The sequence below is a fragment of the Podarcis tiliguerta genome (assembly GCF_965153285.1).
Source record: "Podarcis tiliguerta genome assembly, chromosome: 3".
In the NCBI taxonomy this organism is placed as follows: domain Eukaryota; kingdom Metazoa; phylum Chordata; class Lepidosauria; order Squamata; family Lacertidae; genus Podarcis; species Podarcis tiliguerta.
Genome location: NC_139536.1, coordinates 41,369,404 through 41,385,524, shown reverse-complemented (window position 1 = coordinate 41,385,524; position 16,121 = coordinate 41,369,404). Strand labels below are relative to the sequence as shown.

Here is a 16,121-nt window from a genome sequence, read left to right as displayed (position 1 = left end):
AAAGTATTCCTTTCCATTGAAAGTTACACTATTTCCTGGCAGAATTTTGTGTAATCTTGTTGCTGGGGGTTCTATAATTAAAGCAAATAATACCCTTAAATCTTTCTAAATTGTCTGAACGAACAGGCCATTCCAAAGTGAAACTTGGCAACTGATAGTTAACCTGACAGCTTTGTAATGTACTGTAATTCTTTACAGCAACCCACGCACTTCCCACATATTCATGGGCTGTAATTCGTTGCACCACCATCTTATTAAATATAGAGACGTTACCCCTAACATTGTAGTTAATTAGTCTTTTACATTTTGAAACTCGTCCCAAGAACACTACTGTGAAACTTGTTTGGACTTTCAGACGCATGGTGGATGTATCAGTACATTGCACTTACCCCTGAAATAATGTTTTGTTTACACTGAAGTAGAATTTGACTTCTTTGGCTCAAGATTTTAAAAGCACTTTAGAATGCAATTGCGTTTTTTATTTTGGAAAAAATGAGTGCAAGGTTATAAGTGTGCAGTTTCTGTCATGCTTCTCTACCCTTGAAATCTGCAGTACAGAGAATATCATATTGGGCAGGTTACTAATACTCTGTCCTCCTCTCACTGAGAATATGATCACTGGACCATGGCTGTAGAGAGGATACTACTCCTGCAAAGTGGATACTCTCACGTAGGAGTACAGTATTTTACTGTATTGTTGTGTTATTGAGGAAATTATTATAAACATGAGTACCAGACACAGAACCTCCTAGATGTGTGATTTTTGGGGGGAAATCCTCTAGACGGGATTTTTGGAAATAATTGAATGGAAAAATTTCCTACACAAATGATTTGCAGATTTATAAACTACTTCACAAACACAAGCTACGGAAGCAGTGTGTAAGGTAAATTAGGCTAATGCTGTCTGTCCCAGCTTGTTACTGAGTAAGTTAAGTAAGCGACAGAGGTTGCACCCCTCCACCAAAGATGTTTTGGGCTATCCCAAGAATACAACCCCCCCCCCCCCACTACTGGGAAGCTGAATCTCATGATACAGCCTGGTATTATATGTGGTCCAATGCTTCATTTTACAAAAGTCTTTACCTGGCCTGCTGCTTCAAACCCAATTACTGCCCGTGTGGGCCTAATTCCAAGACAAACTTGTAACATGGCTCTAGACATGACCCTTGGGCACACTTTCTGTACCATGCACCCGAGCATAGCTGCCTATTGGTGCATTAGCTTTTAGCCATAGCTGTCAACTTTTCCCTTTTCTTGCGAGGAATCCTATTTGGAATAAGGGAATTTCCCCTTAAAAAAAGGAAAACGTTGACAGTTTAAGCCCATATTTCCCGAGGTGTTTCCTGCAGAGGGTCCCCAAGAGAAGAGAACAGCTGTTGTGAATGCACTGTATTATTGTTGTTGTTGTTATTGCCCTCAGGAAGCGCAGCTCTTGCTTCAAGCCCAACATGCAGCCCTTTTGCCTATCGTCCTCCATTTCGCGCGGCTATGCCTTCTGCTAGGCTGGGCTGGCGAGGATTTGCAACCATGCGGCTCGGGCACGAGCACGCACATCGCCAAAGCCTGCACGTCGCCTCCCAACGCGTGGAGAACGAGACTCTGCGAATCCACTCCTGAAAACAGGCCTCACGGGGCGTGGCAGCGACGGGTGTGGAAAGAAACAGCCAGGACCAGCCGAGACTGGCGAAGACGCTGCGCTGGAAGCGTGCTGGGGGCGGGGGCCTCTCACGGCGGAGCCGCTGGTGGGCGGGGCGCTGGAAGCGAGTATTGGTCACGTGAGGCTGGCGCGAGACGGGACCGTTGTCCGCGGCCCCGCCCCCTCCCCATCGGCAGTCGCGGGTTGCCAGCCGTTGCGCAGCGCCTCTCCGCTTCTTCGCCTCGCGCTGTCTGAGCGCGGCGCCTTCTTCGCGTCCCCATGGCGACCGGGCGGCCTTTCGAGGTGGTGGTGTTCGGGGCGTCGGGCTTCACGGGGCAGTACGTGGTCCAGGAGGTGGCGCGGGTGGCCGGTGAGGATGAGCTGCGAGGCTCGCTGCGCTGGGCCGTGGCTGGCAGGAACCGAGAGAAACTGCAGGCGGCGGTCGATAAGGCGGCCGAGAAGCTGGGTAAGGGAGCGGGCGAGTGGGGGGGGGATTGCTCTGCTTGGCCCAAGGGCTGCTACTTCTTTCCCTCAAAATGAGAAGCGGAGTCAGGGGAGGCGTCGCTCCAGGTTGCCCTTCTCGGAGTCAAGCCCCGCCGCGTTCAAGCGCGCGCGAGAGAGAGAGCGCCCAGGATGGCGACGTGAGACATTAACTCAGCGACGTGGCCCCGGACCCTGAGCTTAGCCCGATTGCTTCTCTCCAGGGTGGTGGAAGGGAGCGAGCGATAAGGGTGTTCCTAGTGCAGGCGTGTCCAAAGTCCGTTTCGGGGGCCTAATCCGGTCCGCAGGTCGGTTTAATCCGGCCCCTGTGGCAGTTTATTTCTTGGGGTGAAATCCAGAAAAACCTTAACAACTCCAACCCTAAAAAAAGCTCAAGGATTTTGGGGTAAAATCATAAAAAAGCTCAGCAACTTCAATCCTAAAAAAAAACTTTGGTTGGCCCTTATGGCCCTTCACTTCATCAAATCTGGCCCTCTTTGAAAAAAGTGTGGACACCACTGGGGCTAGCTGCTCACTGCAAAACGGCCAGGTTGCCCATGTCAGCAGCCTGTCAGGTGCCAGGAAGAGCCCTGCTAGACCAGACCGAAGGACCACCTAGTCTGGTTGCATCTTGTTTCTCTGCAATGGCCGGACAGGTGACTGCAGAAGCCCACAGGCTTAGAGCCATGACATTCAGCTGTCAGGACCAGAACTGTAGCTAGGTGATCTTGCACCCCTGGCAGAACCATCCAGATTGCGCCCCCTAGCCATGGACAAATTAGCTCTTCTTTTCGCATCTCCTCCAACTCCCCCCCCCCCCCATTCAATTCACTCTCTATTTAAAACCATTTCTTATGAGGCAATAATCAATATTTGTATTTATGGACATATTTTTAGCTGATTTCGTGCCCCCCCATCACCTTCGCCCCTGGTGGGGGCCCACCTCACCACCCCCTTGCTATGGACCTGGTCATGACCAGTAGTTGCTGATAGACAGGATGGGCCCATGCAGGATAGGCCTAATTCTCTTTTGGAGCTATGTGAACGAGTGGTGGCTCCTCCCATCTTACTGATCCAGGGCAGGTGAGTGTGTAGGGAGCATATCACTGTGCAGCCGTTCTCTCCCGAGTTCAAGCAAGCAGGAGGATTTCCATCCCATTTAAGGGCAGGGGTGATGATAGTAAACTATTACAAATCTGATCTAGATAATAACCCTTCCAAGTCCAAAGGGCTTTACAGTTTTTATTGTGTTTATTCTCACAGCAACTTTAGCTGGGAAGTTGCCATTGTTTGCAGAAGGGTATTGGCAGGGCGACCCTAACCCCCAACAAAGAGGCCTGTGTATCTCCTGTGTTTCCTAACTGCTTCTAGCAGGGGTGTGGGCAGGGTAAGCCTTACTCTTAGATTTTTGTGGGGTGAATTAGTTACACCTTTATTTTTGGTGCTGTAAGTTACACTGAGCTCAAGCTCCAAGCTCTATGAGCGAGACCAAATGAATTAGGATGCTTTGCAATTTTCCACCCTTAACATACTCCTTTGTGCCTTCCACACCAGCTTTCCTTACTCCAGCATAGCTTTCTCAGTCTATGTAAATTGTTACTCCAGGGTAAGCCCATCAGGCTATAGGAAAGGAAGAGATGGGACTGCACAGTGTTCTCATCAGCTCCTAAATAAACAGCAACTTCCCTCCCCCAACTATCTGTCAGGCTGTGAGAGAGAGGGGGAAATGTAACTGCAGATCCTCTCCATTAGCTCTGCTGAAAGAACAGCAACGTTTGACTCCTCGCCAAATGTTTCAATTCTTGCTGCTCATTACAGGGTCTCTGTAACTAAGAATTATTGCCTGAGCTTTTTTCCTACTCCTTCCCAGCCCCTTTTCCTGTTGTGTCATGTCTCTTTGATTGCGAGCCTGAGGGCAAGGACTGACTTTTCTTTGCAAGCCACTCTGGCATCAAGAGAGTAGGATAAATATGCTTGATAATAATAATTTATGCTCATTTATGGCTGGCAACTGGGGTGATGGGAAGATGCACAATGTGCTAACCTCTCCCACCCATTTTACCTGTGGATTAGGCTTGCACTGTGAAATCAAGAATTTGTGATACGGCCATAGAAGAGGGGGATATTGAACCCAGGTTTGCCAAACCCAGATGGATGATGCTGTTTGTGATACATACCGTATTTTTTGCTCTATAAGACTCACTTTTTCCCTCCTAAAAAGTAAGGGGAAATGTGTGTGCGTCTTATGGAGTGAATGCAAGCTGCGCAGCTATCCCAGAAGCCAGAACAGCAAGAGGGATCGCTACTTTTGCTGCGCAGCAGTCCCTCTTGCTGTTCTGGCTTCTGGTATTCAGAATATTTTTTTTCTTGTTTTCCTCCTCCAAAAACTAGGTGCATCTTATGGTCTGGTGCGTCTTATAGAGCGAAAAATACAGTATTTTTCACTGCAAAGGGTTTTTTGTTTCCTTTCCCCCCCTGACTAATAACTGGAATGTTTCCATGACTTAAAATTGTAGCTTCAGGGAGTAATTCTAGCACCCATCTGGGAGCAGCAGGACTGGACTCGGCTGCAAAGCCATAACCACTTCTGCAGTTCTGCTACTTATGTTCGCAAGGGCAGAAGCAGCTTCATTACATGTTTTCCTCTGTTGTCTTTAGGCAGGCATTTCAGTTGGGCGCAGGTAAGGTCTATTGCCTGTAGCTGGACCAGCTTAAAATCTAGTGGATCATTGGCCAGCACAACCAGTCCTCTTTCCCACTCTAGAAGAGTTTGTTTCAGGGGTTTCTGCTTGTTGGTGCTAGCAGTGATTTCTGTCCAGCCATGGTTTTGATAAGGACCTCTGCGGTTGTGGAAGTCCCCCACCAATGGAGCCAGGCAGCGCTAAGTGGAGAGGCACCTCTGCTACATCCAAACATCCTCCGCAGTGTATTGGGGCCTTGTATCACCATGTTAGTTGCATACATGGGCCCATTTCTTGTTTAAAATGTCAGCTTTTTTGTGTTCTTTGTCATTTTGTGATAGTGTGAGTTCTTTAGTTCTTGCTGTTTCAGACATTGTGCTTCTCCAACTATTAATTGTTACTTTGTCCTGACTTGTATATGCTAGCCTTTTCTAGTTAGAGGTTCCCACGCTTGGTCGGTATAACTGAGCATTGTTTCAGATTTCTTAGCCCACACAATTTTTATTGTGAAAATGCTTGTTGGTTCATTAATGTGTTTCAGTTGACACTTGTTGCATTCTTTTGCTTTATAGCCCAAGGCCTTCTGGGGCTGGGAAAATGTATTGGTTCTGATATTGCATGAATAAATGCAGTCTTGGGAAAAGGTTGTGTGGTGCTGAGGTTGCTAAGTTAAAACGTGCGTAAGGGGGTAAACCTTATTGAAACTTATCTTTAAAACCAGAGTTGTTGCTCATTCTAAGCCAATGACTAAAATAAAATGTCATGGTGATAATCTTGTGACACGCACTTACATGGTTGACTTGCTGCATTGTATTTCTCTTAAATAGTTTTCAATAATTTCTTGAGATTTTTCTGGTCATCTTTTGTGGCAAGAAGTCCCATCTTCGGATTTGCACAGTTGTTTTATACTGAAAAAGCATATTTGGGGGGTGGATGTTTGAATTCGTATCAGAACAAAGTAACCTATTTTGCAAATGTACTGTAGTTGAAAAAATAAAGGATTTTAAAATGGCCTGGGTTTGATCCATTCATCTAATAATTCATAACTAAATAATGAAGATTAAGAAAAAGCAATGTGTATATTAGAGAGCAATTATTATACAGTGCCAGGCTTCTTTTATAACATTTCTCTTTTACATTTTCAGGAAAGACAGAGCTGAAGTCAGAAGTTGGCATAATACTGTGTGATGTCAGTGATCCATCCTCTCTTGCTAATATGGCTAAACAAGCTGCTATTGTTCTGAACTGTGTAGGCCCAGTAAGTATTTTCCTCTTTTGGAAAATGAATAAGTAAAAAATTCCCATGATACTAAAAGCTTTAAAAATGAAGATTCAATATATTGCAATATTTTTATTACCTTAGCAAACATTGAAAAAGAAATCTTTTCAAAGTATGTAAACCAAAATATTTTCTGGATGAATAAAAGTTAAAGGGGCAACTCTGCTGTCTGCCATTGTGAAACAAAGGCATATATTAATCCTAGATTTTTACTTATTAATTTATAATGTTTGTATCACTCTTCTATAGTGGTGATCAGATATTAAAAATAATTATGAGGCAGTTGTTATCAGAAAGGGTTGTAATTTGATAGTGTTGTTTGGCATTTGAAGTACAGTAATCTCTCAGTTTACACAAGGGGTCAGTTCCAAGGATTATATGTGTAGGCAAAAATTGTGTATAGTCAAACTCATGGAGCTGCCCCACAGCTAGCAGGTGAGAGGGAGAGGGAGCGCACCCCCAGTACTCCCAGAGCCTGCACACTGAGCAGGTCTTGCCCAGCAAGCAAGGCCAAGTGCTTAAAAGCTCTTTTCATGTCAGAGTGCTTGGGTTATTCAGTGTGAAAAGAGCTTTCAAACTCTCTGCCATGCTTGCTGGACAAGACCCGTTCTGTGTGCTGGCCCTGGAAGGGTAGTTCATGCAAGATTTTGCGCCTGCACGCCCAGCAGGCCTTGCCCAGCAAGCCAGGCAGAGAGCTTAAAATCTCTTTCTGTGCTAGGTAACCCAAGTAAGCCTGATGTGAGAAAAGCTTTTAAGCTTTCTACTTTGCTTGGAACTTGACTTGCGTGATTTCACTCAGCCCACCTTCAGCTACAATGGTTGAAATTGTGCAAGTCAGATGTGCATAAAATGAGGGATTATTCTAGTTTGACCTTGTGAAATAGGCTTATGCCCAGCCCTCATTAGCAGATATTAAGACGGTGAAGTAACTTCATTAAATAGGTTCGAATGTGGGCAGAGTGATTCCTAGTTTCACCATTCCACCACTACATATTTGCAAGCTTAGAAATCAGCAAGAAGGGCCTGGCAGACCTTCGAGGCCATTGTAAAATGTACAAGACTGTATTAATAATAGCAGCTGAACCAGTTCAGTTTGTTTCTTGACTCTTAACCCAGTGTGTATAGTGAACATCTAAATAATTCTTGCCATAATTAATTTCCCTCTATTTATACCAATTATACTTGCAGTTATTAAGTAAAGCAAATAGCTGACAAATTGCTGTATGTGGAAAATATGCTGCTGCTTTTCCCCAAAACAGTGCCTATTGCAGCTGTGTGTGGTGAGGCTGTGGGAAGGCAGATGAAGAGGAAGGCATTGTTGCTTCATTCTCAGTTGCAAGTTCTGCCAGCTCATTAAATCTAGAGCAAAGGTTAATAACTGAAATGTGCATGCTGTAGTTGTGGTAGAGGAGGTAGGAAAGGATTGCATGCAGAGGGAGATGTTTCTTAAAATCTGAATGCGAATTAAATAGTTTTAATCATTGTGTTTATTGATTAAAATTTCATTAGAAATTAAAATTGCTTTACATAGCCTTGTTCAAATATGTAAACATAGTGAGATAACTTACTGTCTTTATTAAAGTAGCATAGTATAATTTATGAAAGTAGTAATTGTTTTATTTTTTCTTATAGTACAGGTTTTTTGGTGAGCCTGTGGTAAAAGCTTGTGTTGAGAATGGTACAAGCTGTATCGACATCAGTGGAGAGCCTCAGGTATGAGAAACTGAGAAAACAAGCTAGATTCGCAATTGTATTAAGATATTATTCATATTTGCACATCTTACCATCATGCAGGATTTTATTTTTTGTGTGTCCAACTTTGTGATACTGCCCTTGAATAGCAGCTCCTTCACCATCCTAAGTATCAGCAGTCAGGGATGCTGAGTTTGCTTGTGGTGGGTCCCCCTCCCTGTCATCCATCTCAATAAATGTTTTGATAATAATATAATAACCTTATGTAATGTTGCAAAATGGAGCATCAGCCACTGAATATAGCACCAGTGACACGGCTATGAAAATTATCATCTTTGCTTGAACATTGAGAGAGAATATTATCTATTTTTCAGTACAATGTTGTTTCATTTCTTTCAGTTCCTGGAAGGAATGTATCTGAATTACAATGACAAAGCTGCAGAAAAGGGAGTGTATATTATTGGAAGCTGTGGCTTTGACTCTATCCCAGCAGATATGGGAGTATTGTACACCAGAAACTCTTTGAAAGGTGACTCTTAAACTTAATGACAATTTTGATATGTGGTGCAGAAATTATTTTCCTTGTGGAGGGTTAAAATGATATTTGAGTGGTTAGGAACAATAATATGCTCTGCATTCTGCTTCTTCTGTAATTCTTCACAAGGACTGATGTTGCTACAAAATATTTGTTATAGTTACCAGAATCCTGCTGTATTAAGCTATGCAGTTATAAATATCTTCAGTTACCATCATCTTAAAATAATGTACATCAATCAGTCTTTCTGTTGCATTAGCAAAAAACAAAAACTTGGAGCTTATGCTCTTTAATGGAATGGAGTACGGAGCTAGAAAGGGATGTAGAAATAACACAGACCGCTCCATTTCTGTAGTGAGTTGCTGGCACACATCCCAAGTAGAAACAGGGCTTGTTATGGCCTATGGAGATTTTTCCCACGTCTAAAGTGTACTTGATTAGAAGTTGCATAATTCTGGAAATACTATCATTAAAATAGGTTGTATGTGACTTAAAACTAGGTGGCAGGTTCAGTACTGATAGAATCTCAAATGAAATGATGAGCAAGCTGTTGCTCCTCAGTACAGGATTTCCAATGTGTCCTGGTATCTTCATTTATCTGATGCCATGACAGCCTGAGTATAAACTGCTGTTTAATTCTTTGCTACAACCACACTTAATGATTAATTCTCCCCCCCCCCCAAAGGTACATTAACTGCAGTTGAAAGTTTCCTGACTGTAAAATCTGGACCACAGGTTGGTTGATTTCTTGATTAGCTAAGTTTATTGTAGGTACTTATCATATTATAGGCAATATAAAAATAAATTATTACATTGGCTGTTGTATTGGTAGTGGTAGCCTACAAAACTGTCAGACAGAAGAACATCACTCTTGAATGCTTGTTCTGTTATAGCGCTTCTAGTACTCAAGTAATGCAATACCAGTTTGATAGCCTTACCTAAGCATATGCTTTCTGTTAGGTGGTAAGAAATTGCTTTATTGCTGTTGTTGGGTAGATAGCTGATGTTGGGTAGATATTGCTGATGTTGGGTAGATTTTTATAACACTGTTGGAGGAGGAGTAGATGCAATATTAAACTCAGCCCAGTCTAGTAAGACACATCCTTGAGCAAAAACAGGTTACTTTCTGTCTATGCAAACGGTTTTTGTGGGGTGAAAATCCTGCAGACATACATGCTGTGTTCTCATTAGTTCTTCACACAGCTAGCCAGATTAGTCTAGACATCACTAGAATGCACTCACACTCCTGCTTCCTACAGCAGACGATAAATGCCATAGGAGCAGACACACTAATCTTTGTGAGGGGACAGGAGAGGTGAAGTGAGAAAATGGTCATGCTTAGGATCAAGTATATAGCTTTCAGCTGTACTTTGATTTAGTCACTGAATCAGGTGTATAAGTAAGGCATGTTTTCATTATTGTGGCTAATGGTATAGATGTGTTGTGAGTATAGTATATTGAATTAACATAACATTTTAACAGGGTTCCTGCATTCATGATGGGACCTGGAAATCAGCTATACATGGCTTTGCAGATCAAGGCAGTCTGAAAAAAATTCGAAGGCAAATAGGACACAAACCCCTTCCAGTGACTGGAAGAAAGCTTAAGAGAAGGTATACTACTTTTGTGGATTAGAATTTATTGTTTACGTAGCTCAGAAGATGTTTCCAGAAGGAATGTAAGGTAAGGAAAATTGTAGGTGCCTTACATTTTCATGAAAGGAAGCATTCTGGTAGAATTTCTTTATACAGATTTATGTGCTTGAAAGGACAGGTTTTAGATAGTGCCTTGTCTGAAACACACTTTGCCAAGCTTAGTTTTAATTGTCCTGGCTTCTGTTTTTGCAGAGGTGCACTGTTTTACAGTAACGAACTTAAGCAATATTCCATTCCGTTCATGGGATCAGATGTCTCTGTAGTAAAACGAACTCAGCACTATTTGCACACAGACCTGAAAGAAACACCTGTAAGTTTACTTAAACATCTATTTTAAAGAATGTCCTATCATCAGTGAAATCTTTGAATCTGATAATGTGAAACTTGCAATAATATGCATAGGTGCCTGAGGGGAAATCATATTGAATTCATGTGCCTAACACTGCAAAGATTGCAGGCCCGTACTACTTTATGAGCTTCTGGAAAATCTTGTTACTGCTGAAAGTCTGTCACCACTGCCACTTATGTGGGAATATTCATGTAGCTCTCTGAAATGGGGAAAAGTGTCAAACAGCAAGGCTGTCATCACTCCTTCTGCAGTGGTGCCACATGATAACGTATTTGTGTTACTGTAATTGTAGTATTAAAAGAAAATTGTATTTCTTTTAATGCCTCCAGCTGCTCTTATAGCGCCCACAGTTAAAGCTAGCAATCATATCTAGCCTATTTCTGGATTTATTCTTTGTCACCTAAGCAAGGCTTGGTTGTTTGTGAATTGCTGTTCTTTAAGATCCGTATTCTGGAATAGTTTATACATAAACTGACAGGTTTTCATTGATATAACATTTCTCTTCTTTTCAGGTGCAGTATGCTGCTTACGCGACTGTGGGTGGTCTTGGAACTGTTATTAAGCTAATGTTTGCTGGCCTTTTATTTTTAATGCTTGTGAAATTCAACTTTGGAAGAAAGCTCCTGCTAAAAGTAGGTTTTGTTTTAAATACTTTGGAAGTTTGATTTTTTTCTTCTATTATTCTGGAATTTATTATGGGTTGTCTTATTTCAGTATCCCGAATTTTTTTCTGGGGGACATTTCACAAAGGAAGGACCAACAGAAAAACAGGTAACTACTTTTGTTCTTCGGTGATTGTATTTCTGATGCGACCGTTTTCTACATAATTACAGTGTCACAGGAAAATTTCTATATGTGTAAGTAAGAAGCGGCTGTTGTTTATGTATCTTTTTATTATGCCTGATATCTTTGTGTGTATGAGTAGTTTTCTCCTGTTTTTAGTATTGTTTATATTGCATGAGGTACCGTAGTATATTGTGACCTGTGGACTAGCTTACTAATTACAGCAATGGAAAATTCCTTAATTCTATGTGAGATTGTAGTTTAAATACTGGGGAAATTGTGGAGGAGGAGGCATCTTGGGGTCTTTCAAGCGGAATGGGTAAAGGAAAGGGTGATGGGTAGTCTGATGTGGAGTATAATAAGCCCACAATTTACGCTGAGGTTGCATTCCAAGGATCGTGCATGAAGCCAAAATAGTGTACAGTCAAAACCCATAGAGTTCAATGGTGGGTGGGATTGTCAAAGTCATTTTTTCCAACCCTGCACCCTTTTCATTTTTTAATAATTATTTTGCCAAGCGCATAAAGCTGAATATGCACAAGTTTAATGTGCTTAAGTTGAGGGCTTACTGTTCTAATATTGGGACACTGTGAATATTGAAGTAAACGTTCAGCAGACATGTTTAACCCATGTATAGCAATAAATTCTCAGGTGAGCACTAGGAGAACAAGCGAACAGCAGTTCTGTTGCTTGAAGGTAGGAAAATGGTATCACTCCAACAGAATCTTTGACCCACCCTTGTCTTGGGGTGACATTTTGTTTTCCTTCCTTGTTTGAAGTGGGACCTATCTTGCTTGTGCTATTCTGGCCTTCCCTTTTTGTTCAACGGCTTGTGAAATTTTGTGGAGTGTATGTTGGATGAGTGTGTGTGCTGTGAATCTTTCCTTGTGTTGGATCCAGTGCTTACAGTCTTCAATGAAAGTTGACTGGAAAAAAAATCTCAGCTTAAATCTGAAACCCATATCTACTCTATTCAGACTATGAACCTTTTCTACCTACTTTTGCAGTTTCTTATTCAGAAGCTAGCTTAAAAGCAGTATTTGAGACCAAACATGTGGCAGGACCACTGAGATAATTTTAACTTTATGAAGGTTAAATGACAATATACGAGTGCTGGATTGGATTATAGCAAAGACAGTCTGAAACCTCAAATTTATTTTATGGGTGGTAAATACCACAATTTTTGCAGTGCAAGTCACACTGTATTCAGCCAAATCCACATTAGTACTGTGAAGTACTAATAACTGGCTTATTTTGCATAACATTTTACAATGGGTTTTTTTGTACACAAACTAACTACTCCCTCAACTTTGGTTGTAGTTCACTGTAGTTAAACTGGGCTGAAATTCAGTGGTATAAGCAGTAATGTGTGTTTGATAGAAACTGTGGCATTGCTAGAGATTTGATGCTGTTTCTTTCTTGTCTTTTGAATTACAGATGGAAGAGTCATCCTTTGAAATGACTTTTTTTGGTGAGGGATACAGAACACAAGAAGATTTACAGCTGGGCAAACCAAATGTTAAAATCTGCACCCAAGTAAAGGGACCAGGTATAGCAAATTTTGTTTAACAATATACCTTTGCTCAGATGCCCTTCCTGTTTAGGGGCTTGTTGAAGAAGGTTTGGCTGCTTTTTATGAAATGCTTTCAATTTAGCTGAGCACATAGTGGTGCTGTTTGATTCTGATTATACTGTGATTTGTGACTGAAACAGGCAGATGATTGCTTTATGTACTGCTCATAAGGTTATTGGGAGATTTAAATTGTGTGTTACTGTTGCATGCTTATTTAGTTTATATACTTGCTGAAAATAAAGCAAATGGTACATACATGTACAGCCCTGGGGGGCATGCTAGCTAGATGGTACTGGCCCAGTGTTTAGGGAGATGTTTAATCTTGAATCAAAGGTAATTCTAGAAATGATAGAAACAGAAGTAATTTTATTTGTATGCTGCCTTTCCACAGTTCAAACCACACTCAAGGCAGCTTACAACGTGAAAAAGTATATAACTGCAACATAACAAAAGTAGTAATAAACAATAAATAAGCCTTGCTGAACAATTTCCACATTATCTCATAAGCTCTAAAATTAAGATAGAGAAAACCAACAGCAACACCCCCCCAAAAAAACACTCTCCAAACAACACCCCAGCCCAAGAGTCAAAATGATGAGTGTAATTGAAGTGTTTCCCCCTCCTGCATATTTTTATAGAGGCTGGCTATGTTGCTACACCCATTGCAATGGTTCAGGCAGCTGTGGCACTTCTGAAGGACAAGTCTTCTCTTCCTAAAAAGTAAGTTTTAATTTTCTTGATGTGAAATAGCTTACACTTTCAGGGTTCCTAGCAGCCTTTAAATTATTTGGCTGTAACAGTACTGTATCTGATTGCTTTCTTTTTTAAAAAAATCTTTGTATTCTTACCATTTCGTTTGTTTGCCATTCCCGACTCTTTGGGAGGAAGGATGGGATACAATTGAATAAATAATATATTAGCATGAAAGTAAGCATCAAAGTGATTGAAAGCACTGCACAGTTCTATGGTGTAGTAACTTCCCTTTCTCTCACTTTGTCAGCCAGCATTTGCATTAAAAGCATTAAACTTTCTGTCAGTTGAGTTATTGCAAACATGTGAAAAAGTGCTTGAGTGATAATGCCATTATATCTGCAAATGACCTTAATTCATGTTGTAAGGTGCAAGCTTTAGGTCATTTAATGGTTTGTAAATCACAGTATTTACTAAGAAATAGTAAAATTTCATCTCAAGTTCAGTATTAAAAACTATAACCAAGTATTTCAATCAGTTACATTATTAAGCTTTTCTATGCAAAGTTCATGAATTAACTTAAACATTTGTTGAAGGTTCACAGTGGGGAGTGGAACTTAGGTATCCCATTTTCAGTAAGTATTTGTTCATAATAAGTGTTAAGCTTGCTTGCAGCTACATGTCACTAACCCCAAATGTGTGGCTGTTTTACAGGGGTGGTGTCTATTCTCCTGGGGCTGCATTCTCCAATACAAAACTTATTGACAGGCTCAAGCAGCATGGAATTGAGTTTTCTGTCATTAGCCAGCCTGAAGTCTGAAACAAGAAAAAACATCCTGAAGGCTGCATGACCAACAAATCTTTGTATGGTACTTGTATACCAAAAAGATCAGCTACAAATGGTTGCTAAATTTAATAAAATACTGACATAATCTTATGTAATGTGAAAACATGTTTCATATTGTTGCTCAAAATGGAAATAAGACTGAACTTTTACTACTGGAAATGTGCACAGTAGCACAGCAATAGTTAAATGAAAAGAAAACTATATTAATATTAATAGTGCTAAATAATAGTGCTTTTTAGAATCAAGGGCTTGATGGAACTAGCTGTGGTAACTAAAAAAATCAGTAACAAATTACAACTGCAGTATTTTTATTCAGAATTGTGAAAGTTGACTTTACTATAAAATCTGTGCCTTAACCAATTAACTCCCTATGAATATCAGCAATGAGAAAGCAAACTGAAAAACAAAAGGGTGTCTTCAGTAAGTTTGAGTAAGTTGTGTGGGCATTCCTTCAGACAGGTTTCCCTAGCCTTCTATACCTTGTCACAATTAATACTGTAATCTACACTCTTAAAGACTGGGATCAAGTCCCCTTGACAACTGCAATTTCTGTGATTAAACATAGTTCTCTTGTCACTAATGGAACCAATTCATTATGCTTAAGTTAGGTTTCATGGTACTTAGCTGGACTCTGCCTGCAATGTTTTTTCAATATGAACTTGGTGGAGGGGAGCGTAGTAATATTTTTGCTTGAATCGGTAGCTTTATTGCATACCTGATCAGTTAACATTCCTTTCCTGTGTACTGAGACATCCTCAAGGCAGGGGAAATATGTCATTGTGAAAGGAAGAAAGATTTCTAGCACTTATTAATTCCCTTTGTTCTCATTTTTCAGTGTAATAAAAGAGGGTTATAAATTTGCTTGGTTTCTGTTTAACTCAACACAGATCACTGTACTTAAAAGCCAACCATTTTAATAAGCATTATCTAATGTGTTTAGAATAAGCTATGCCTTAAGCAGTAATCCACTGTCATTTTTAGTAGACCATGGAATGGAACAAGAATACAAGTTAAGTCCCTCTTTTAAGCCCAAATTACAGGTAGGGTGCTAAGGGTATTGCATGTAACAGCAAGGGCCCTTCTGTGTAAATGAGTTTCTGCTTTTCCCTTCTAGATGCTCTAGCCTCCCCTCCACACATTGCTACTTTCAGGAGTGTGGGGCTGTTTTAAGGAACATAAGAGGACATCCAGGTGGCGGTTTGTTGGAGGACTGCCCAGGTATTTTTAGAAACCAAAAAATACTGTGATTTTTAAATGGCTCATGCAATTTGTGAGTTTGGACCCATGACACCAAAAATCAGGTGAAGTCATATTTTGGCCCAATAGTTGGAACAAAATTGTGCACAGCACCCAAACAGTGACAGAGACCACCATCTGCACCTCAGGAACCCTTGTGCTTGAATTTTGCAGAAAACCTAGACCAATAAATGTCACGCCAAAGTCACATTTCAGTCCGCCACCTTGATTCAAAATGGTACCTGATGTCCAAATAACCTACCACCCCCCCCCTCAAAAACCCTTGTGCCACGTTTGGCACCCCTATATCGAGAAGCGTCCTAACATAGAGAGCAAACAAGTGGACAAATGACTTTTCCAAATACTGATCAGTATTCCAACGCTGATTATTCTGAATAAGGCATTAGTGCACAAATTTGAAAAAGTGTATAAACATTCCTGATGGAACAATTCCTCCTATGTCAGTGTGAGAAGAACAGTACAATGGTCAATGGAACTGTCACTCTCCTACCACAGACACAGTACAATGCCCGAAACTGTCCAGAACTGGCAGACCCATAGCTGTTTCCCATCTACTTCCTTCTTAGGAGTTACAGCAGGAGTAATTTACACACAGGGAGCTTAGGAACACTTTTGTAGAGGTATCAATGATACATAATGACCAGCACATTCTAATACTCTCATG

The 16,121-nt window shown here is 41.0% G+C and overlaps 1 protein-coding gene across 1 annotated transcript; it reads left to right on the top strand.

Moving 5' to 3' along the window:
• The first annotated feature begins 1,635 nt into the window (after positions 1-1,635).
• On the top strand, positions 1,636-15,060 carry SCCPDH (saccharopine dehydrogenase (putative)). Its single transcript, XM_083432248.1, has 12 exons — positions 1,636-2,102; positions 5,943-6,055; positions 7,709-7,789; positions 8,168-8,297; positions 8,989-9,038; positions 9,786-9,916; positions 10,151-10,268; positions 10,820-10,939; positions 11,022-11,078; positions 12,528-12,639; positions 13,302-13,383; positions 14,068-15,060. The coding sequence occupies exons 1-12, from the start codon at positions 1,916-1,918 to the stop codon at positions 14,171-14,173; spliced, it is 1,287 nt and encodes a 428-aa protein (XP_083288374.1). The 5' UTR covers positions 1,636-1,915; the 3' UTR covers positions 14,174-15,060.
• The last annotated feature ends 1,061 nt before the right edge of the window (positions 15,061-16,121 follow it).

Bases quoted from the DNA above. Each gene is read 5' to 3' on its own strand.
- SCCPDH (XM_083432248.1), top strand. From the start codon at position 1,916: ATGGCGACCGGGCGGCCTTTCGAGGTGGTGGTGTTCGGGGCGTCGGGC. The intron at 6,056-7,708 runs GTAAGTATTTTC...TTTTTCTTATAG, and splicing joins TTCTGAACTGTGTAGGCCCA to TACAGGTTTTTTGGTGAGCC. The intron at 11,079-12,527 runs GTAACTACTTTT...TTTGAATTACAG, and splicing joins AAGGACCAACAGAAAAACAG to ATGGAAGAGTCATCCTTTGA.